Source organism: Rhinolophus sinicus, chromosome 5 (genome assembly GCF_057876585.1).
Source record: "Rhinolophus sinicus isolate RSI-liver-muscle chromosome 5, RSI-T2T, whole genome shotgun sequence".
In the NCBI taxonomy this organism is placed as follows: Eukaryota; Metazoa; Chordata; class Mammalia; order Chiroptera; family Rhinolophidae; genus Rhinolophus; species Rhinolophus sinicus.
The window spans coordinates 82,893,014-82,916,001 of NC_142505.1; the positions used below are offsets into that span (position 1 = coordinate 82,893,014).

General features: G+C 46.3%; 2 protein-coding genes across 7 annotated transcripts in view; both read left to right on the forward strand.

Moving 5' to 3' along the window:
* The window catches only part of LOC109451094 (protocadherin gamma-C4), a 149,525-nt gene that overhangs the window by 13,831 nt on the left and 112,706 nt on the right, over window positions 1-22,988 (forward strand). The window contains exon 1 of one of the 6 annotated variants that reach the window (XM_019739024.3): window positions 759-3,390. The exons of 1 other annotated variant lie outside the window; for it this stretch is intronic. In XM_019739024.3, coding sequence (XP_019594583.3) covers window positions 967-3,390 — 2,424 coding nt within the window. In that variant the 5' untranslated portion in view covers window positions 759-966. Of the gene's footprint in view, window positions 1-758; window positions 3,391-10,545; window positions 13,094-15,045; window positions 17,649-19,512; window positions 22,091-22,988 lie in introns of those variants that run through there. 4 more of the 6 variants (XM_074313682.2, XM_074313684.2, XM_074313679.2 and 1 more) reach the window with 4 other exon arrangements.
* LOC148758283 (protocadherin gamma-A3-like) lies at window positions 4,795-8,100 on the forward strand. The gene is given in 2 exon segments (XM_088798677.1): window positions 4,795-8,026; window positions 8,029-8,100. Coding segments are annotated over 2 exon segments (2,484 nt in total). The 5' UTR covers window positions 4,795-5,599; the 3' UTR covers window positions 8,086-8,100.

Sequence of the window (22,988 nt, forward strand, 5' to 3'; positions counted from 1 at the left end):
AGAACACTACCCTAACCTTTTTCTTGATCTAATCCTACTCTGGAATTCAGCTTCAATCATGTCCTGTAAAAGTCTTTCCAGACCCCCAAATCTAGGCTGGATGCCCTTCCTATGTATTCCTCCATTGCCCAGTGTTTCCCACCATCATAGAAGTTATTGTACCTTATTATAATGCTCTGTTTACTTTCCCGTGTCCTGCCCTATCCTGTGAGCTTCCTTGAGAGCAGGGACTGTCATAACCAGGTTCACCATATCTGTCTCCAGCATCAGTCAAGCAAAGTGTCAGGCACATGATTGATAGTCACCCAATTAAGTGTGTGATAATTCAGTAATTTAAATACAGGTCTTGAAGTTAAATGCTAAGCCATCAAGCACAGAAATTCAAAATATGTATCCGTAGAAGCTAGTGTTTTTAAATTGATCTTATTGCCTCTGAATATAAAATATGAGGTTGAAGATGTTTGAAGCAAGGGCAGTGGCAACCTTAATGCCGTGAACTTCAATAATACTTTCCTAGCAACTACTGTCAAGGTCACATTCCTTTACACCATTCTTGTTAATTCTGAGAGAAAGACTCCTGACGTGAAAGAGCTACTTCTAAGGTATCTTAGAACTGTAAGATTCTTCAAAGCAACTTGAAAGTCGCAAGGCTAAGGTAAACAATAACTTGGGTTTGCCTGATAGGGTGCAGACATTACTTAGGCCTCTGAGCGTCGCTGTTGACCACCTAAGTGAAAGCCTGAAAGACATCCAATCCAACACTACGACTCCCACAACACGGAGGGCCGGGCATTTGGCCCGCAAGCTTCCGGGGCGGCAAAGAAATTCCGTTCAGCGGCCCGCTAGTTCTCGCCACAGTGACCTGGGTCCCGTGAATGCTGGTCACCCCAGACCCTGAGGAATAGAGATTGGAATCCCGCACTGGACGCTGGAACTTGCCTCGGAGAAAAGACTGCAGCAGAAGAAATGGCGGTTCTGCAAAAGTTGCCACAACGCAGAAGGCTGGTGCAGCTGTGTCTTCTTTTGGCTGCCCTGTGGGAGGTTGGAGTTGGGCAGATGCGCTACTCGGTGCCAGAAGAAATCGACAAAGGCTCCTTCGTGGGCAACATCGCCAAGGACCTGGGGCTGGAGCCCCGGGAGCTGGCGGAGCGCGGAGTCCGCATCGTCTCCAAAGGTAGGACGCAGCTCTTTGCTCTGAATCCGCGAGTGGGCAGCTTGGTCACCGCGGGCAGGATAGACCGGGAGGAGCTCTGCGCCCAGAGCGAGCGGTGTCTGGTGAATTTTAACATCCTCCTGGAAGATAAACTGAATATTTATTCAGTACAGGTGGAAATAACAGATATTAATGATAATGCACCTCTCTTTGGAGTAGAGGAACTGGAGCTAAAAATCAGTGAAACAACTATGCCAGGATTCCGGATTCCTCTAAAGAGTGCGTATGATGCGGACGTAGGAGAGAACACCCTCCAGAAGTACGAACTTAACCCAAATGACCACTTCTCCCTGGACGTGCGAAGTGGAGCGGATGGGCACAACTACCCGGAGCTGGTGCTGGAGCGCGCCCTGGACCGCGAGGAAGAGGCGGTTCACCACCTGGTTCTCACGGCTTTGGACGGGGGCGACCCGATGCGATCTGGCACCTCCCGCATCCGCGTGGTGGTCCAGGATGGAAACGACAATGCGCCTGTTTTTACACAGCCCGAGTACCGTGTAAGTGTTCCAGAGAATATACCCGTAGGTACTCGGATACTCACGGTGACTGCTACTGACGCAGATGAGGGGTACAACGCTCAAGTGGCATATTTTCAAGAGAAAAACCCTGGAGAAACCTCAGAGGTATTTGAGCTTAAGTCAACATCTGGAGACATAACAATCATAAAAAGTCTAGATTATGAGGATGCCAAATTCCATGAAATTGATATTGAAGCTCAGGATGGCCCAGGCCTTCTGACCAGAATGAAGGTTATTGTCACAGTTCTGGACGTGAATGACAATGCCCCAGAATTTTACATGACCTCTGCTACTAGCTCAGTTTCTGAAGACTCTCCTCCAGGAACTATAATTGCTCTTTTCAATGTACATGACAGAGACTCTGGGCAGAATGCATTGATCACATGTTCACTCCCAGAGAACCTTCCTTTCAAATTAGAAAGGTCAGTGGACAATTACTACCGACTGGTTACAACCAGAGCCCTCGACAGGGAACAGTTTTCCTCTTACAATATCACTGTGACAGCGAAAGATGGAGGGAACCCATCGCTGTGCACGGATGCTCACGTTTTGCTGCACGTGGCAGATGTCAACGACAACCCGCCCACCTTCCCCCACACGTCCTACTCTGCCTACATTCCTGAAAACAACCCCAGGGGCACCTCCATCATTTCTGTGACGGCCCACGACCCCGACAGCGACGAAAATGCCCATGTAACTTATTCCTTGACTGAGTACACCCTCCAGGGGGCACTTCTGTCCTCCTACATCTCCATCAACACTGACACCGGGGTCCTCTACGCGCTGCGCTCCTTTGACTACGAACAGATCCGTGATCTGCAGCTGTGGGTGACAGCGCGGGACAGCGGCAGCCCCCCACTCAGTAGCAACGTGTCTTTGAGCTTGTTCGTGCTGGATCAGAATGACAATGCACCAGAGATCCTGTACCCCACCATCCCCACCGATGGTTCCACAGGGGTGGAGCTGGCACCGCGCTCCGCAGAGCCCGGCTATCTGGTGACCAAGGTGGTGGCAGTGGATAGAGACTCAGGCCAGAACGCCTGGCTGTCCTACCGCCTGTTGAAGGCCAGCGAGCCAGGGCTGTTCTCCGTGGGGCTGCACACGGGCGAGGTGCGCACTGCGCGGGCCCTGCTGGACAGAGACGCGCTCAGGCAGAGCCTGGTGGTGGCGGTCCAGGACCACGGACAGCCCCCTCTCTCGGCCACAGTCACGCTCACCGTGGCCGTGGCAGACAGCATCCCAGACGTCCTGGCTGACCTGGGCAGCCTCGAACCCTCCGCCAATCCTAATGATTCGGACCTGACTTTGTACCTGGTGGTGGCAGTGGCAGCTGTCTCCTGTGTCTTCCTAGCCTTTGTCATCGTGCTGCTGGCGCTCAGACTGAGGCGCTGGCACACATCACGTCTGCTCCAGGCTTCCGGAGGCGGATTGACGAGTGTGCCCCCCTCTCACTTAGTAGGTGTGGACGGGGTGAGGGCTTTCCTGCAGACCTATTCCCACGAGGTCTCCCTCACCGCGGACTCGGGGAAGAGTCACCTGATCTTCCCGCAGCCCAACTATGCGGACACGCTCATCAGCCAGGAGAGCTGTGAGAAAAAGGATTTTCTGTCAGCATCTCAGTCTTTACTTGAAGATAAAGGAGAAGAAACCTTTCCTCAGGTAAACTCCCTTCACAACATACTTATGAGCTATTATTAAAAGAAATAAAATTACCTATTTACTTAGCTATCTTTACTGTTTATCATATCTCTTCAGTTTTGCCTATTTCGTTGGGAATATATTCAGTTTTTAGGAAATAAGTCCTGGTGAATTATTTCTTGGTGCTTCTAAGTGTTCACACACTGTAAGGAGGAAGAGGCACTAGAATCATTGTGTCATGAGTATAAATCAGGAGTTAGTAGGTAACAATGATATTTAGGTTATAAAAAGAGCACTGCATTAGGAACTGGGGTATCTGGTTTCTCATACTTTCTGACCCATTCCTGGGCAAATCATCTCATTTACTTGGATCAACAATTCTTTCTCTCTTAAAAATATGAAGGTTGATTGTATGTTTACATAAGTGCTTTTAAAATTTAAGGCTTTTATGTTTTATATTTACATTTGTTTATGAATAACTTTAGTTAGTTTCTTCTTACTCAGTCTTAATATTTTCCCTTCAGTTTGGTGGTGAGGTTCTTCATTTTACTTGATTTGTATGACCTTCCCTATTTAAAAGATAAAAAATTTAGAAATACATATGCTTCACCATGTTTCAAGAAGTTGTTATAGTATCTCTGCTTAGTTAAAAATCTAATTCGCCTCTAAAGTAGCTATGTATTCCTTGAAGGAGTGATTGAGTTATCATTTGTTCTATAGTAAATGAGTAGTCTAATAGTAAACACGTTTCTATTTCATGTTTTTATTTTTCTCATATCTGGGAATCGTATTGCCTTTTTCTCTTTAAAACTGACGTATGTCCTCAAGGGATTCAGAGACTATATCAAATCATTGCCCCCCAAAGATCCTCCTGATACACCTCTCTTTTCAAACTTTCTTACTCATCACAGCTGTTAAAACATTTCCCATCCCTCACCCAACCTCAGTCCCCCCTCACAGCCACAGCTCTCCTTCCCCGCTCCTCTTCCCATGTTGGCTTTTAGTATGTTAGCTATATAATGAATAACAGAGAAGAAAGACTACACTAATATTCTACATAACTGGAAGGTTTTTTTTTATTTGGAAGTAATCATGTACTGAATCTTGTATTTAAAGGTATCATCATCTTTCAGTGTGCTGTGATTATTATGTTTAAGGGCACCAAAGGGAAAATTGATCTGATACAATATATTCCATTGTGTTTATTACTATTACATAATTCTCTATGAGTTAAAATTGGAATTCACTGTGGTATATCATATTTACTTGTAAGTAATTAATAAATTATGAACAGAAGAAAATTAAAGACAGAGTTCTTTTCAGTACCGTGAAGTTCTGTGATTTCTCGCTCACATCTAGGCATTGCCGTGCTGCTCTCTCACATCCAGGCCTTTTCCCCTATGCACTCCTCTCATGTTTCTTGGGAAAGCCTTTGCTAACCTCCAAGGCCAGGTTTCAGGCCCTCCGTTGCCCTTGGCTTCTCCCATAGTGGTAGTTAATGCAATGCACTGTAATTCCTTGTTTGCTTTTATAGCTTCGTAAACTCTGTGAAGGAAGTGGCTGTGTCCATTTATTCATCAGAAATCCCCAGAAATTGTCTGACACCCAGTTATATGTTTGTTTAGTGAATGAGTTAAATAAAAATATTGAAACTAAGATGTAAGGATATCAGGGACAAACTTCAGGAAGCATAACTTATAAACACGGCTGATATTTCTGTGTGGTTCTTAAATTTTGTCTGAACATTTGAAAACAGTAACTCCAGCATGTTGGAAGCAATATTGGTCATGTTAAAATTAGAGTATGGATTCCTGAGAAAATAACTTGAAGTCACATCCTTTAACATAAAGCAATTCAATTATGTGAAATAAATACCAATCCCGTTACCTCTGATAAAAATGACTTCAGGTGTTGGGAAATTTAAAAAATACTTTGTCTGAGATGGTGCAGTAAACGGTTAGGCCTCTGAGCGTCGCTGTTGACCATTCAAGGAGGAAATCACTGCTAGAGAGCTAGTCCACCATTTCCTTGTTCCTAAAAGCAAAGAGCCTGCAAATCAGACTCACAAGATCCGGAGCTGCTATGAAGCTCGCCCGGTCAGTCAACCAGCTCTGTGACTTACGAATTAGGCCCATGAAAGGCTTAGTTCGTTGAGAAAATAAGAGTGGAGTCCATCGGGGGAAACTGGAACCAAATTCAGAGAAGAAGAAAAAAATTCACCAAAAAGGAAATGACCAACTACCTGAGATTCAGAAACGGAGGACTGGCCTTGCTGTGCGCGCTCCTGGGGACGCTGTGCAAGACAGGATCCGGGCAGATCCGCTACTCGGTGCCGGAGGAGCTGGACAAAGGCTCCTTCGTGGGCAACATCGCCAAGGATCTTGGGCTGGAGCCCCGGGAGCTGGCGGAGCGCGGAGTCCGCATCGTTTCCAGAGGTAGGACGCAGCTTTTCGCGCTGAACGCGCGAAGTGGCAGCTTGGTCACCGCGGGCAGGATAGACCGGGAGGAGCTCTGCGCTCAGAGCGCGCGGTGTCTAGTAAAATTTAACATCCTGGTTGAAGACAAATTGAAAATTTTTGAAATAGAAGTAGAAATTAAAGACATTAATGATAATGCTCCTGATTTTCTAACGGAGGAATTGGAAATAAATATTAGTGAACTTACGGCCCCAGGAACTCAATTTCCACTTAAGACTGCATTTGACCCAGATGTGGGCATGAACTCTCTGCAAAACTACCAGCTCAGCCCTAATGACTATTTCTCTCTGGCTGTGAAGATCATCTCTGATGGGTCCAAGTACCCAGAGCTGGTGCTGGAGCAGGCTCTGGACCGTGAGGAAAAGAAAGTTCACCAGCTTGTCCTCGTTGCTTCTGATGGTGGTGACCCTGTGCACTCTGGCAACTTGCGCATCCAAGTGACAGTTCTGGATGCAAATGACAACCCACCAGTATTTACTCAGCCTGAGTATCGAGTAAGTGTTCAGGAGAACTTGCCAGTGGGCAGCTGGCTGCTCACTGTGAATGCCACTGACCCCGATGAGGGATTCAACGCTCAAGTGTCCTATATACTAGATAAAATGCCTGGGAAAATTGCTCAGACTTTTTATCTCAATTCAGTGACTGGAGATCTATCCATATTAAAAAGTTTAGACTATGAGGATGCTATGTTCTATGAAATTAAAATTGAAGCTCAAGATGGACCAGGTCTCCTTTCAAGAGCTACGGTTCTAGTCACAGTTCTGGATGTGAATGACAATGCCCCAGAAGTTACAATCACTTCTTTCACAGGATCAGTCCCAGAAGAGGCTGCTGCTGGAAGAGAAATCGCCCTTATAAATGTGCATGATCGGGATTCTGGGCAAAATGGGCAAGTCACAGTTTTTGTCCTTGGAAACATGCCATTTAATTTGGAAAAATCAATAGACCAATATTACCGCTTAGTGACAGTCAGGTCGCTGGACCGTGAACAGGTGTCTGAATATAACATCACTCTGCGAGCAACAGATGGGGGAAGTCCACAGCTGTCTACAGACACTCACATCACCGTGCATGTGGCAGACATCAATGACAACCCACCTGCCTTCACTCATGCGTCCTACTCTGCTTACATTCCTGAAAACAACCCCAGGGGAGCCTCCATCTTCTCTGTTACTGCCCAGGACCCAGACAGGATAGAGAACGCCGGTATTACTTATTCACTGACTGAGGATTTTGTCCAGGGGGCGCCTCTCTCCACTTTCCTCTCCATCAATTCTGACACGGGAGTCCTCTATGCTCTGAGATCCTTCGACTATGAGCAGATTAGAGACCTGCAGCTACTGGTGACAGCGCGGGACAGCGGGACCCCACCGCTCAGTAGCAACGTGTCTTTGAGCCTGTTCGTGCTGGACCAAAACGACAACACACCTGAGATCCTGTACCCAGCCCTCCCCACCGACGGTTCCACCGGCGTGGAACTGGCGCCCCGCTCCGCAGAGCCAGGCTATCTGGTGACTAAGGTGGTGGCAGTGGACAGAGACTCGGGCCAGAACGCCTGGCTGTCCTACCGCCTGCTCAAGGCCAGCGAGCCAGGTCTGTTCTCCGTGGGGCTGCACACGGGTGAGGTGCGCACTGCGCGGGCCCTGCTGGACAGAGACATGCTCAAGCAGAGCCTGGTGGTGGCGGTCCAGGACCACGGACAGCCCCCTCTCTCGGCCACCGTCACGCTCACTGTGGCGTTGGCCCATAGCATCCCGGACGTCCTGGCCGACCTGGGAAGTTTCAAACCTTCAACTAACCCTGACAGCTCGAGCCTCACGCTGTACCTGGTGGTGGCCCTGGCCTCGGTCTCCTGCGTCTTCCTCGCCTTTGTCATCGTGCTGTTGGCGCTCAGACTGAGGCGCTGGTACACATCCCGTCTGCTCCAGGCTTCGGGAGGGGGATTGGCAGGCGTGCCCGCCTCGCACTTTGTGGGTGTAGACAGGGTGCAGGCTTTCCTGCAGACCTATTCCCACGAGGTCTCCCTCACCGCGGACTCTGGGAAGAGTCACCTGATCTTCCCGCAGCCCAACTATGCGGATACGCTCATCAGCCAGGAGAGCTGTGAGAAAAGCGAATCTCTTCTAACTCAAGATTTACTTGAAGCTAAAGGAGACCCGAATCCACTTCAGGTGAGTTTACCTTTTTAAAAAATATTATAAAGAACAATTATGCCAGTGTGGCTATCATAAAACTTTAGTACACATTTATTTAATAATAGAGCAGTTTGGTAGTCATTAGTCTGGTTTAAATATTTGTTCCTCTCTCCCTCTGGGCCTCTGGTAGGGCTGCACTTCCTGGCCTGGTGGGCCTGCGTGGGCCGAGGTAACGAGTTCTAGCCGAGACATTGGAAATGGAAGTCGATGTCGCTCTTACTGGAGGAATCGCTAGTTGCCATTGCGAGAATTTCCAGATCTCTAAGATACTTTTTGAATTTCTGTCTCTCCTCTTACCTGGGTCCTTGAAAAACTATGAGAAGAACCCTGTGGTTGACCCAACATATCTGTATACCTGTGAAAAATAGACCTTTTTCGTTTTAAATTCTTGTGGTTCGAAGTTTGTTTTTCACTCTGGCATACCTAGCCTATCCTGAATGATACAAGCACGTTAAAATGTATATATGTATATAAATGTATATATGTATATACATGTATATATGTATATATATATAAAATATATATAGTATTTTAGGCTCCTATAAAATGATGTTTAACTCCTTTCATGCCAGATCACACTCTTTTCATCTCAATGACATAAATAAAAATTGTAGGGCATAAAACGTAGAGGTTGGTGAAATGGTTTTATCTGGCCTGTAGTCCCAATTATGTATACCTAAAAGGTGTGTGTGTGTGTGTGTGTGTGTGTGTGTGTGTGTGTCTTCAGCCTTTTGCCTGAAGGCGGACACTTCAATTACCTAAACTGTTATGAGCCTTGGAATGACATTTCTTGTCCTTTGAGAAAGATTTAAAAAAATGTAAGGAGATAAAATCTCAGCCTCTGCAGTTTCCAGACCATCCACTCTAATAATGAAATAGAATCCCTACAACTTTAGTGGGCCAGAAATTGTTGGCCCACTTTGAAATTTAGGAAATTATTTTAATCCACAAAGTTGCATCAGAGAGTCATCCAAATCAGACCAAAATATATTTCATTAGATCTCAAACAAGGGAATAGATGTCTCCCTGAATATATTATGAAGAAGTACATTCAAAAGTGTGAGACAGACAACGGGGCCTGAACAAAATAACTGAAAGAAGAGAAGGGTATATTCTCATTTAAACAAGCAAATACATCACAGAAAAAAAAAGTGCATAATCTTTGGAATATTTTTTTTAGTAATGATATAATATTAATATCACTTTTCTCATAAGAAAAAAAGTTTATTAAATGGCCAGTGCCAGGGGAACATCAGATGTTCAAAGAGGATTTTCTAAGAGCCTATATAAAACATAGCTAACAAATATGTTGTGAAAATGCAAAAAGAATACAAAGGCAGTACATTTTCCATCTGCATGTATAAATAAAGGTCTCAGACACCCCAATTTCACTAAAAACGGTTATTTTAAGAACGGGCAAGAATTCATTACAAGAGAAATAGAGGAGGGATTACAATAAAAGGAATTGAAAGTATTAAAGCATGAAGTAGGGGAAGGATATCTTAGGAAAACAGTTAATAGTCTGTTTTGACTCGAGTGTAAGATGAATATGCGTTAGCACTGCAAAATAGTAGAATAAACCGTTGAGTTGGTATCTAATTTGGTAGTGAATTAGTTTGTTTTAGTTACCCAAGACCAGTTAAAAACTACTAGTAAGTTCCAGAATGGAGTGTCTAAGGATTCTCAATGCCTTGCCAAGATTTACCAGTGATCAAGTCATACCCATTTCACTTATTAATGGTATAAATTGGCTGGAGCTGAGAATTGGCATTATGGAGTATTGTGTAAACAATATAATAAAGAAGCATTGGTTTCATACAAATGAATACGGTTTACATGAGATTCAACTTTATAAAAGTATGTATGTGTGCCCAAATACTAAATTGGTCCCTTTAACAAAATATCAGACTTTGCTGTACTTATTGGGAAGATTATGTTTTAAAAAGATGAACATAAAATAAGTCTAGGGCCTTGACTCACTCTTTTTTGCAAAGACCGTATCTTTGAAAAGTATTACTGAAATGATGAAGTACATATGAAGAGAGTTAAAATACTAAATATGGGTAGTTACAGATTTACAAAAATGTAAGGATCATAGTCCACTAAAATGTAGGTTAAAAGCCAGTAACTCATTTGGTTACATTCCTGCTAGTTATGCCAATTTTAATACAGTGAAATAATTAAAGATTTTTTGCCCCCCCCAACTGAAAAAAATGGTTGTATGCCTTATGAAATATTTTAATAAGAAAAGAATACAAAATGATGGCAATGCTTATGAGATGACAAAAAACTAGAAAATGTCACATTTAAAGGGAAAACTTGAATATTTTAGTTCTTTCCAACAAATAAAAAGACAAAGTGCGTGGATTCAAGAGTTTACACTTTGAGGATAAAAAGCCGAGCTATATGCAGTTTTCCCAGACAACCTCGGGGCGCCGCTGTTGACCAAAGGGAAGAAAAGGGTTCTCAATTCTGCAGGAGCTTCCGGCAAAGTGCTTTCCAGCTTTGTCCTGCGCACAGCCGAACGCGGTCGCGGTTCTTGTGCAGCCTCAAGCTCTTAACAAGTCCTACCCTCAAGTCACAAAAGTCCAGGGTGCCATCCCAGAGACATCTTGAAAAGAAGCTTCCCAGGGGGGTTAAGAAATGCAAAGGAGCTCCAGAAAAGCTGAAGCGATGAAAAGTCAGGTACTGTTTCTCTTCCTGCTGTCTTTGTTATGGGGGGCCATCTCCCAGCACATCCAGTACGTGATTCCGGAGGAGCTGGCCAGGGGCTCGAGGGTGGGGAACCTCGCCAAGGATTTGAAGCTCAGTGTCCAGGAGTTGCCAGCTCGAAAACTGCGGGTTAGTGCAGAGGATTTTTTCAACGTGAGTGCGGAGAGTGGGGATTTGTTAGTGAGCGGTAGAATAGATAGGGAGAAGATATGCGGGAGGAAATCTGAATGTGCACTGGAATTTGAAGTGGTCGCTGAAAACCCCATGACTGTGTTCCATGTGGTCGTTGCAATCCAAGATATTAACGACAATGCACCACGTTTCATTACAAAAGACATTGACCTAGAAATCTGTGAGTCAGCCTCACCAGGGGCAAAATTCCCTCTGGATTCTGCGCAAGATGCAGATGTAGGAAGAAACTCACTGAAGATGTACACCATCAACCCCAATGAACACTTCTCTCTGTCAACAAGGGAAAGTCCCGACGGAAGTAAATACCCAGAATTACTTCTGGAAAAACCTCTGGACAGAGAACAGCAGAGCTCCCACCGCTTAATCCTGACTGCCATGGATGGCGGGGACCCTCCTCTAAGTGGCACCACCAATGTCCGGATCCAGGTCACCGATGCCAACGATCACGCTCCGGTGTTCAGCCAGGACACGTACAGAGTGAGACTCCAAGAAAACGTGCCCCGGGGAACCTCCGTGCTGCAGGTGAAGGCCACGGACCAGGACGAAGGCGTTAATGCAGAGCTCACCTATGCCTTCCTCAAGGCCCCGGGAAGCACCAGCCTCCTCTTCAAGCTCAATCCAAATACTGGTGACATCACAACCAGTGGGACATTGGACTTTGAAGAGACGAACAGATATATATTGGCTGTAGAAGCCAAGGATGGCGGCGTACACACGGCTCACTGCAGTGTTCAGATTGATATTGTCGATGAGAATGACAATGCCCCAGAGGTGACTTTCATGTCTTTTTCTAACCAGATTCCTGAGGACACGGACCTTGGAACTGTAATAGCCCTCATTAAAGTGCGAGACCAGGATTCTGGGCAAAATGGTCTGGTTACTTGCTACATTCAGGAAGAAGTTCCTTTCAAATTAGAATCCACCTCCAAGAATTATTACAAGCTAACGGTTGACAGTGCTCTAGACCGGGAGCAGATGGCAGAGTATAATGTCACTATCACAGCCACCGACAAAGGCAAGCCATCCCTATCCTCTACTACAAGCCTCACCCTACACATCGGTGACATCAATGACAACGCTCCGGTTTTCCACCAGGCCACCTACGTGGTCCAAGTGGCTGAAAACAACCCACCGGGGGCCTCCATCACCCAAGTCAGCGCCTCCGACCCCGACCTGGGACCCAACGGCCACGTCTCCTACTCCATCGTGGCCAGCGACCTGGAGCCGCGGGCGCTGTCGTCCTACGTGTCCGTGAGCGCACAGAGCGGGGTGGTGTTCGCACAGCGCGCCTTCGACCACGAGCAGCTGCGCGCCTTCGAGCTGACGCTGCAGGCCCGCGACCAGGGCTCGCCCGCGCTCAGCGCCAACGTGAGCGTGCGCGTGTTGGTGGGCGACCGCAACGACAACGCACCAAGGGTGCTGTACCCCGCGCTGGGGCCCGACGGCTCAGCGCTCTTCGACACGGTGCCGCGCGCCGCGCAGCCAGGCTACCTGGTCACCAAGGTGGTGGCGGTGGACGCGGACTCGGGACACAACGCCTGGCTGTCCTACCACGTGCTGCAGGCCAGCGAGCCCGGACTGTTCAGCCTGGGGCTGCGCACGGGCGAGGTGCGCACGGCGCGTTCTTTGGGCGACAGGGACGCGGCCCGCCAGCGCCTGCTGGTCGCTGTGCGCGATGGGGGACAGCCGCCCCTCTCGGCCACCGCCACGCTGCTCCTGGTCTTCGCTGACAGCCTACAAGAGGTACTGCCAGACCTCAGTGACCGGCCCGCGTCCCCTGACCCCCAGGCTGAGCTGCAGTTTTACCTGGTTGTGGCCTTGGCCTTGATCTCGGTGCTCTTCCTCCTCGCGGTGATTCTGGCGGTGGCCCTGCGCCTGCGACGCTCCTCCAGCCCCGCGGCCTGGGGCTGCTTTCAGCCTGGTCTCAGTTCCAAGTCTGGACCTGGCGTTCTCCCCAATTACTGTGAGGGAACATTACCCTATTCCTACAATCTGTGCGTTGCGTCACAATCAGCTAAGACAGAGTTTAATTTTCTCAACGTGACCCCAGAAGTGGCTCCCCCTCGGGATCTCCTCTGCGAAGATTCTTCTACCGATGTATGTGCCAGTAATGAAGACCCCCAAAAAGCTTATGATTTTTCCTCTCACGTGAGTTTCTGCAAACCTACTTAAATTTTATATATTGTATTTTATTCTCACTTGCGCATAATTGTTTTTGGTGGTTGATTGTTCTAGTGATGGTAGTGGGAGAGAAAGTGTATTGGATGGGTGGAGATGGATTCCTTGATTGCTCAGTACTCTTGGTACTTACCTAATTACTGCTTCTCAGTCTGTACGATTGGCATTTCTGTATGGTCATCAAATCTTGCCAAAGTGGGCTTTTCTCAGGTGTCACCACTTTTGGTAATAGCACTGTCCTTTTATAATTGATGTGTGATACTATTTTTTTCAAGCTTTACTCCTTATAAATGTACTGGCAGTTCTTTCTGCCTAGGTTAAAGTTTATGTTCATCTCCTCAAATACAGTCTAGTTATCTTTTGCTGCGATGTGTATTTTTAATGTAGCTTTCCAGTAATTAAGTCTTTTAGCACTTCTTGGCCTTATCATATGTAGCAAAGTCTTCAGATTTTACATTTGAATCACTAACTTTGGGTCAATTTTATGCCCACTTCATAATCTCATTCAAAAAACAATTTCTTAACCATTCTTTAATAATTTATTTTTATACCCATTTGACTTTGTAATGAGGGACTTAAGAACATTTTTGTATATAAAGCCTCTTCTGGTTTTCTTTTTAAAGTATAGGTTTGAGAGAAGTGAGTCAAAGTGTTTCAAAATATTGCATTTTTCCTCCCAAGCCCCAGCAATCTGTGGGTCCTTTGAGGATTGTGAAAAATACCTTTAATCTACTCTAAAAGTCTGAAGATTTTAAAAAGCAGAATACTCATTGGACTTTTGTATCTGTTTAAAATTTAGAAGTAACTCCTAGAAGTTAATTATTATGTGAGGAATCATCTAAGGAACTGGTTACTTGCTGCTTTAGCTTAAGTTTTCTCAGATTAGTAAACCACGCTAAGTTTTTTTAAATAAGAAAAATATGAAACATGCAATGGTAACATATACACAACTACCAAAATGCTTCCTTTTACTGGTTATTTTGAAAATCAAAGCTAAGGTAAACTTAGAAATAATGGTAAAATAGTACTTTCTAGATGTGTCCTCACATGAAAAAAAGGGATCACTAAAATATTGTCTGCTCTTTATAGTACTTCATTCTAACTTCTCTGTCTTCTTATCTTTATCATTTATATTTAAGGTCACAGTTATTTACCCATTGTTTTAGGCTTTGCAGTTGCATTAGTGACTCACTCGTTAAACACTGAAAACCTATTTGAATGCATACTCTGTGAAAGGTGCTGTTCAAAAGTTTGAGAACATGCTGTGAACATGATAATCACAGACAATAATAGCTTGTGGCCTAGAATCTTCTGTATAGATAGTTAATGAGAACATTCTCTTCTCAAACCTATTACCTTATTTGCCAATCCCATGGCACAGGGGTAAGACTAGCTCTTGAACAATAGAAATTTTCTTGCAAGAGAATTAAAAAGTTTCCCCAGGTTCTAAAAGGTCAACTCATGTGAGGAAACCTGTTTCTGCACAGGTTGGGACAAGATTTTCAACTCCCCAGACACTGGCTTTTCTATCTATTTTTCCATTCTCCGAGTCCATCCTTGTTCCTGGGAGGTATAATTGTGTCACATAATACATTGTAAATAAAATGGACAATGAGAATAAACAATGCAAAAACTTAAAAGAGGTAGAAAAAATCTGAGCAAAAAAACAAATTTTCTCTAAAAATTGATTACTTTACAAGGCTTATTGTACAGGAAGTTTAGGATTGTTCCTGTATTTTCATTGCAAATAAAACAACAGGAATTTGATTTTTATTCTTTGGGGAGAAATAGGATACAGAAAAGAAATGGTGTATACAAGTGATGCTTTACCAAGAATAGATTGCAGTAACAGGTTAGGACTCTGAGTGTCGCTGTTCACCAATCGGGGGAAAAAAGATAATCAGGAATTTAATCAAAGCCACAAAATTTCCGCATCACAAAGCACTGGCCCTGGAGCTTTACGGAAGCTCCAAACTGTACCACCCAGAGCTCCAACGTGCAACCCTGAAAGCACTTTATCTTGGACCGCAAAGATTCTGGGGCTCCTCAGGCCTCCTCCGAGGGAAAACCCAAACGCAAGCTACTCCGCGGCGGGGCTGTGATGGCGTCTCAGCTTTATCGCCCAGGATGCAGCGGGCTGGTCCGGATCTGCCTTCTCCTGGGGGCTCTGTGGAAAATCAGGGCCGAACAGATAAGCTACTCGGTGCCTGAGGAGCTGGAGAAAGGCTCCTTCGTGGGCAACATCGCCAAGGACTTGGGGCTAGAGCCCCGGGAGCTGGCGGAGCGTGGAGTCCGCATCGTCTCCAGAGGTAAGATGCAGCTCTTTGCTCTGAACCGGCAAAGCGGCAGCTTGGTTACCGCGGGCAGGATAGACCGGGAGGAGCTCTGCGACAGATCTCCAAAGTGTGTAGTAAGCCTGGAGATTCTCCTAGAGGACAAAGTGAAGATTTTTGGAGTAGAAGTGGAAATAATCGATGTTAATGATAATGCGCCCAACTTTGGGACAGAACAAAGGGAAATAAAAGTTGCTGAAAATGAAAATCCTGGGACAAGATTCCCTCTTCCAGAAGCTTTTGATCCGGATGTAGGGGTAAACTCCCTGCAGGGTTACCAGCTCAGCTCAAATGTTCACTTCTCCCTGGACGTGCAAAGTGGAGCCGATGGGATAAAGTACCCGGAGCTGGTGCTGGAGCGCGCCCTGGACCGCGAGGAAGAGGCGGTTCACCACCTGGTTCTTACCGCCTTCGATGGAGGCGACGTGGTTCACTCGGGCACTACCAGGATTCATGTAACACTTGTGGATACCAACGACAATGCCCCCCTGTTCACTCAGCCCGAGTACCACGTGAGTGTTCGCGAGAACCTGCCGGTGGGCTCCCGGCTCCTCACCATAAAAGCCACGGATCCGGATGAAGGCGCCAATGGAGAAGTGACATACGCTTTCCGGAAAGTGAGAGAGAAAATATCCCAGCTGTTCCAGTTGAATTCTGTGACTGGGGACATAACAATCTTGGGGGAGCTAGATTACGAGGACTCTGGATTCTATGATATAGACGTAGAAGCTCACGATGGTCCTGGTCTCCGAGCCAGAAGTAAGGTACTCGTGACAGTTCTGGATGTAAATGACAATGCTCCAGAAGTCATGGTTACATCTCTCACCAGCTCTATCCAAGAAACTTCTTCCCCAGGCACAGTAATTGCACTTTTCAATGTGCATGACAGTGATTCAGGAGAGAATGGCCTTGTCACATGTTCCATTCCAAATAATCTGCCATTCACACTTGAAAAGACCTACGGAAACTATTATCGGTTGTTAACACACAAAACTCTGGATCGGGAAGAAGTCTCAGAGTATAACATCACGGTAACTGCCACTGACCACGGAACTCCACCACTGTCCACAGACACTCACATCTCACTGCAGGTGGCAGACATCAATGACAACCCACCTACCTTCCCTCACGCTTCTTACTCCGCCTACATTCCTGAAAACAACCCCAGAGGAGCCTCCATTTTATCCCTGAATGCCCAGGACCCTGACAGCATCGAGAATGCCAGAGTCACTTATTCCCTGGCTGAAGACACACTCCAGGGGGAGCCTCTCTCCTCCTACATCTCTATCAACTCTGATACCGGTGTCCTGTATGCACTGCGCTCCTTCGACTATGAGCAGGTTAGAGACTTGCAACTACTGGTGACAGCCAGTGACAGTGGGGACCCTCCACTCAGCAGCAACGTGTCTCTGAGCCTGTTTGTTCTGGATCAAAATGACAATGCACCAGAGATCCTCTACCCTGCTCTCCCCACTGATGATTCCACGGGAGTGGAACTGGCACCCCGCTCTGCAGAGCCAGGCTATCTGGTGACTAAGGTGGTGGCAGTGGACAGAGACTCGGGCCAGAACGCCTGGCTGTCCTACCGCCTGCTCAAGGCCAGTGAGCCAGGGCTCTTCTCCGTGGGGCTGCACACGGGTGAGGTGCGCACTGCGCGGGCGCTGCTGGACAGAGACGCGCTCAAGCAGAGCCTGGTGGTGGCGGTCCAGGACCACGGCCAGCCCCCTCTCTCAGCCACTGTCACGCTCACCGTGGCTGTGGCCGACAGCATCCCAGACGTCCTGGCCGACCTGGGAAGCTTCAAAACCGCAGCTAACCCTGAAGATTCGGGCCTCACTCTCTACTTGGTGGTGGCAGTGGCTGCTGTCTCCTGTGTCTTCCTAGCCTTTGTCATTGTGCTGCTGGCGCTCAGACTGAGGCGCTGGCACATGTCACGTCTGCTCCAGGCTTCAGGAGGCCGATTGGTAGGCGTGCCCGCCTCGAACTTCGTGGGCATGGACGGGGTGCAGGCTTTCCTGCAGACCTATTCCCACGAGGTCTCCCTCACCGCGGACTCTGGGAAGAGTCACCTGATCTTCCCGCAGCCCAACTACGCGGACACGCTCATCAGCCAGGGGAGCTGTGAGAAAAGCGAGCCTCTTCTGGTAACTCAGGATTTACTTGAAACAAAAGGAGACCCCAATCTTCACCAGGTGAGTCAATCTTGCCCCACTGAAACATAATCAGAGAGCTGTGTAAATGTCTCCAATTATATAAGATACGCATTGTACTATATATATCACATAAAGGCACTTGTTTTTAGTATTCTATTGCTTGGGGGGGGCGGTGACCCTTCAATAATGTTCACTACACCTAAAAGTTATGTGGTTGTTTTTTTTTTTTTACTTTTCCTGTGTAGTTTTCATCCAGCTATAAGTTTCAGCAACAATTTCTTAATTTTATACCTCTAACCATCTCACTTCTTTAAATGCCATTTTCCTTTGGGTCTTATTGAAAGTATAGATTAGAACGATGAAGTAGAAGGCAATAGTGTAAATTCATTTGCAAGCACTCTGTCTTGCCATGCTATCGTTGAATCTGGACTGAATGTTTTAAAATTTCCTGTCTTTCCACCTCAACATACTTTGCTTGAAGTTTACTTTTCTTTACTTGAAAGAGTATTTTCCATTATAGTTAAACAATGGTAGTTTATAAAAACTGGGGAAATATTTAGCATTTAGATTTAACTTTAACAGGGATAGTATCACAATTGGAGTAGTATATTTTAAATATATTGTTGTTGCGTTTTGTGAGATGCACCAGCAGTGACTGTGTGATTTCTTTTGTGCACTTCTGTGATTACCAAAAATATTGCCCATTTTATTTCACTCATATTTAATTAGGTTGTAGGAGTAATTTTAATAATTTCTAAATAACCTTTTATGGCATCACTATTGAGAACTATGCCTCAATTCAACTTAAGAAGGAGAGTTTTCATTTCTAGGTGCTTTTGTCTTCATGGGAAATTGTGGCGCAATACATAGAGTAAATAAGAATGAGGTATGATGCAACCAGCTGGCATGGGAGAAGGAAAAGGAAACACAAATGAATATTGAGAGACAGATCGTAGGAAAGATTATTTAAAATACTGAAGCTTTAAAATATAATTTGGAAATATCAGTTGGCCTGAAACTGTGTCAAACATATTTGGATGCTGGCATTAAGAATACATTCCAGGGGTGGCAGGTCAGCTCAGTTGGTCAGAGCATGGTGCTCTTAACAACAAGGTTGCAGGTTTGATCCCCACATGGGCCACTGTGAGCTGCGCCCTCCACGACTAGATTGAAACAACTACTTGACTTGGAGCTGATGGGTCCTGGAAAAACACACTTAAAATAAAGAAAAGTTTTTTATAAAAAGAATACATTCCAGAATCAGAGTGATATATATTTTAAAAGCCTAGGACAGTAGCAATTAATAATTTATAACCTAACAGCACATGAAAAATATATTTTTGTTTAAATAGGCATTGGGTTTCTTTTCTAAAATATTATTTCTGGTTCAATAAATATGATGGGCTACTACATAGCTATAAGAAATAAATGGGAAACCTCTTTATGTACTGATATGTACTGATATGAAATGATCTTCAAGCTATAATGAGTGAAAAAAGGAAGATGCAGAAGGCAGCATATTGTATACTTCCATATGTGTATAAAAGCAGGGGAGAACATATATTTTAAAAATCTGCTATACTATACAAAATATATCATCGGAATGAGACACCAAAAAATGGAATACTCATTTCTCCTGGGAGAAATGTATTATTGAAAGCAGAGAATAGAAGAGAAAAGGTACATAGAATATGCCCTATATACCTTTTGAATTTGGAACTGTATGAATGCATACCTATTTAAAAACAAATAAATACTCTCTGTAAATCCAAAAGAGAAAAAATAGTTCTTTGCAAAACATTTCTAAGACATTGGAGCAATTGCACGGGAAAACCTCTGGGCGTCGCTGTAGGTCCAAAGAAGAGCGAGAAGGTATCAGACGCATTTGAGAGCCTCTTAGATGAACTTCCTGCTCAAAGCAACCACACTGTGGAGGCCAGTACAGATCCGGGTACAGAAAATAAAAGCCGGAAAAGTGCCCCTACCCCGGACTTTGCCATCCACGGAGGGCTTATTCCTCCTCCCAGCCAAGGAGCAGAGCAGCCGCGGAGGGAAACAGGATGCGGCGCAGCGCAGAGAGGAGCGGCCAGCTACGGTGGCGGCAGGTATTGTTGCCCTTTCTGCTGTCTTTGTTCCGCGGGGCTCTCCCGGACCAAATCCGCTACTCAGTTCCTGAGGAGCTGGCCAAGAACTCGGTGGTAGGGAACCTCGCCAAGGATCTGGGGCTCAGTGTCCGGGACGTGCGAGCCCGGAAGCTGCGGGTTAGCGCGGAGAAGGAATATTTCACTGTAAACCCTGAGAGCGGGGACTTACTTGTGAGCGACAGGATAGACCGAGAGCAGATTTGCGGGAAGAAGCCTCTGTGTATTCTGGACTTCGATACTATCGCTGAAAACCCGCTCAGTATTTTCCATGTAGCAGTAACAGTGCAAGATATAAATGACAACGTCCCATTATTCAAACAGAGAAAGATTGATTTAAAAATTGGAGAATCCATGAAACCAGGTAGAACATTTCCACTAGACCCGGCCTTGGACTTGGATGCTGGTCCTAATTCACTGCAAAGATACCACCTTAATGACAATGAGTACTTTGATCTCGCAGAGAAACAGGCTCCAGATGGACGTAAATATCCTGAGTTGATTCTGAAACATTCTCTGGACAGAGAAGAGCAGAATTACCATCAACTGGTCTTAACAGCTGTGGACGGTGGGGAGCCACCCCAAAGTGGCACCACCCAAATCCAAATCCAAGTCACCGATGCCAATGATAATCCCCCGGTGTTCAGCCAGGACGTCTATAGGGTCAGCCTGCGGGAGGGCGTGCCGCGGGGGTTCTCCGTGCTTCGAGTGACAGCCACCGACCAGGACGAGGGTATGAACGCGGAGGTCACCTACTCCTTTCATAATGTGGATGAACACGCGGAACAATTTTTTAACTTAGATAAAAGAACAGGAGAAATCACTACAAAGAATGATTTTGATTTTGAAGTTGCTAGTAGTTACACTCTCGGTATAGAAGCAAAAGATCCTGGAGATTTAGCATCCCACTGCAATATCCAAGTCGAAATTCTCGATGAGAACGATTGTGCACCAGAAGTGATTGTGACCTCAGTGTTTACTCCCCTCCCGGAGGATTCACCACCAGGAACAGTGATCGCCTTGATGAAAACAAGAGATAGAGACTCTGGAGAAAATGGAGATGTTTACTGCCGCATATTGGGAGAGACAGATTTTTTATTGAAATCTTACTCGAAGAACTATTACAAGATAGTGACAGACAGGGCTCTGGACCGGGAGGAGATCCCGGAATACAACGTCACTATAATGGCCACCGACAGGGGCAAGCCGCCCCTCTCCTCCAGCACCACCATCACCCTGCACATCACCGACGTCAACGACAACGCTCCGGTTTTCCAACAGTCAGCCTACTTGGTCCACGTAGCAGAAAACAATCCACCCGGTGCCTCCATAGCGCAGGTCAGCGCCTCCGACCCCGACCTGGGACCCAACGGCCACGTCTCCTACTCCATCGTGGCCAGCGACCTGGAGCCGCGGGCGCTGTCGTCCTACGTGTCCGTGAGCGCGCAGAGCGGGGTGGTGTTCGCACAGCGCGCCTTCGACCACGAGCAGCTGCGCGCCTTCGAGCTGACGCTGCAGGCCCGCGACCAGGGCTCGCCCGCGCTCAGCGCCAACGTGAGCGTGCGCGTGTTGGTGGGCGACCGCAACGACAACGCGCCAAGGGTGCTGTACCCCGCGCTGGGGCCCGACGGCTCGGCGCTCTTCGACACGGTGCCGCGCGCCGCGCAGCCAGGCTACCTGGTCACCAAGGTGGTGGCGGTGGACGCGGACTCGGGACACAACGCCTGGCTGTCCTACCACGTGCTGCAGGCCAGCGAGCCCGGACTGTTCAGCCTGGGGCTGCGCACGGGCGAGGTGCGCACGGCGCGTGCTTTGGGCGACAGGGACGCGGCCCGCCAGCGCCTGCTGGTCGCTGTGCGCGATGGGGGACAGCCGCCCCTCTCGGCCACCGCCACGCTGCTCCTGGTCTTCGCTGACAGCCTACAAGAGGTTCTGCCAGACCTCAGTGACCGGCCCGCGCCCCCTGACCCCCAGGCTGAGCTGCAGTTTTACCTGGTTGTGGCCTTGGCCTTGATCTCCGTGCTCTTCCTCCTCGCGGTGATTCTGGCGGTGGCCCTGCGCCTGCGACGCTCCTCCAGCCCCGCGGCCTGGGGCTGCTTTCAGCCTGGTCTCAGTTCCAAGTCTGGACCTGGCGTTCTCCCCAATTACTGTGAGGGAACATTACCCTATTCCTACAATCTGTGCGTTGCGTCACAATCAGCTAAAACGGAGTTTAATTTTCTCAACGTGACCCCAGAAGTGGCTCCCCCTCGGGATCTTCTCTGCGAAGATGCCTCTTGGGTACCAAGTACAAGTCATGGAGATGCTGAGGGCCCATTTGCCTCAGATACTATTGTAAAGGTGAGCTTTAATTTAATTAACTTATTTTCACTTTGGGTTCCAATGTTTATTAACAAATCCCCTAACTGGGATAGGAGACTTCATTTCATATTTCATTGAACGTGGGTTGAATTTAGGCAATTTTCTGCCCTCATTATCTTAGTCTTAGCTAACCAAACTTTTTACATGGCTGTCTAATGTGTGAGATTTATTTGTTCATAATTACAAGTCTTTACTACATGAGATACTTCTCTTAATTACTATTGGCATCTTAAGCTATTTCTTTCACATTGCTCAGTTTTATTACTCAAATTTTAGTTCTACTTCCTCTGAGACTAGTACTTCAGAGTAAAGAGAGCTCCCCATCTTACTAGTTTTGGGAAACTGGGACTCAAAGAAAGGAAAAATTTTACTCAACGTCATAGCTTATCAACAGCGAAGCATGGGTAGGATTGACTTGAATATCAGCAATCTAAATGTCTTTACAAGCTAAGTGTCTTGGAATTTCAGATCTATTTTAAAAGAGTGGGCAAAGTTTGAGGTCTATTAAGAGTGTGTTTAAGGGGTGGCCGGTTAGCTCAGTTGGTTAAAGTGTGGTGCTGATAACACTACGGTTGTCATTTCAATCCCAGCATGGGCCACTGTGAGCTGCACCCTCCTTAAAAAAAATGAAAAAGAAAAAAGAGTGTGTTTAATAAATAGGAGAAACCTCTCATGCATAGGGATAAATTGCTCTTGTGAAAACTACATTAAGAAAAATTTTGCAATCTATACTCACATTGTATACTTAAAACTGCATTTTTTGAATTTTCTAATTATAGATATAGAATATCTTCATTTTCTTCATTGTCCTATGAAGGTGTCATTAAGTACTCTCACTTGATGGACTCTCTGAAATGTTCATCTTTTCAGTCATGAA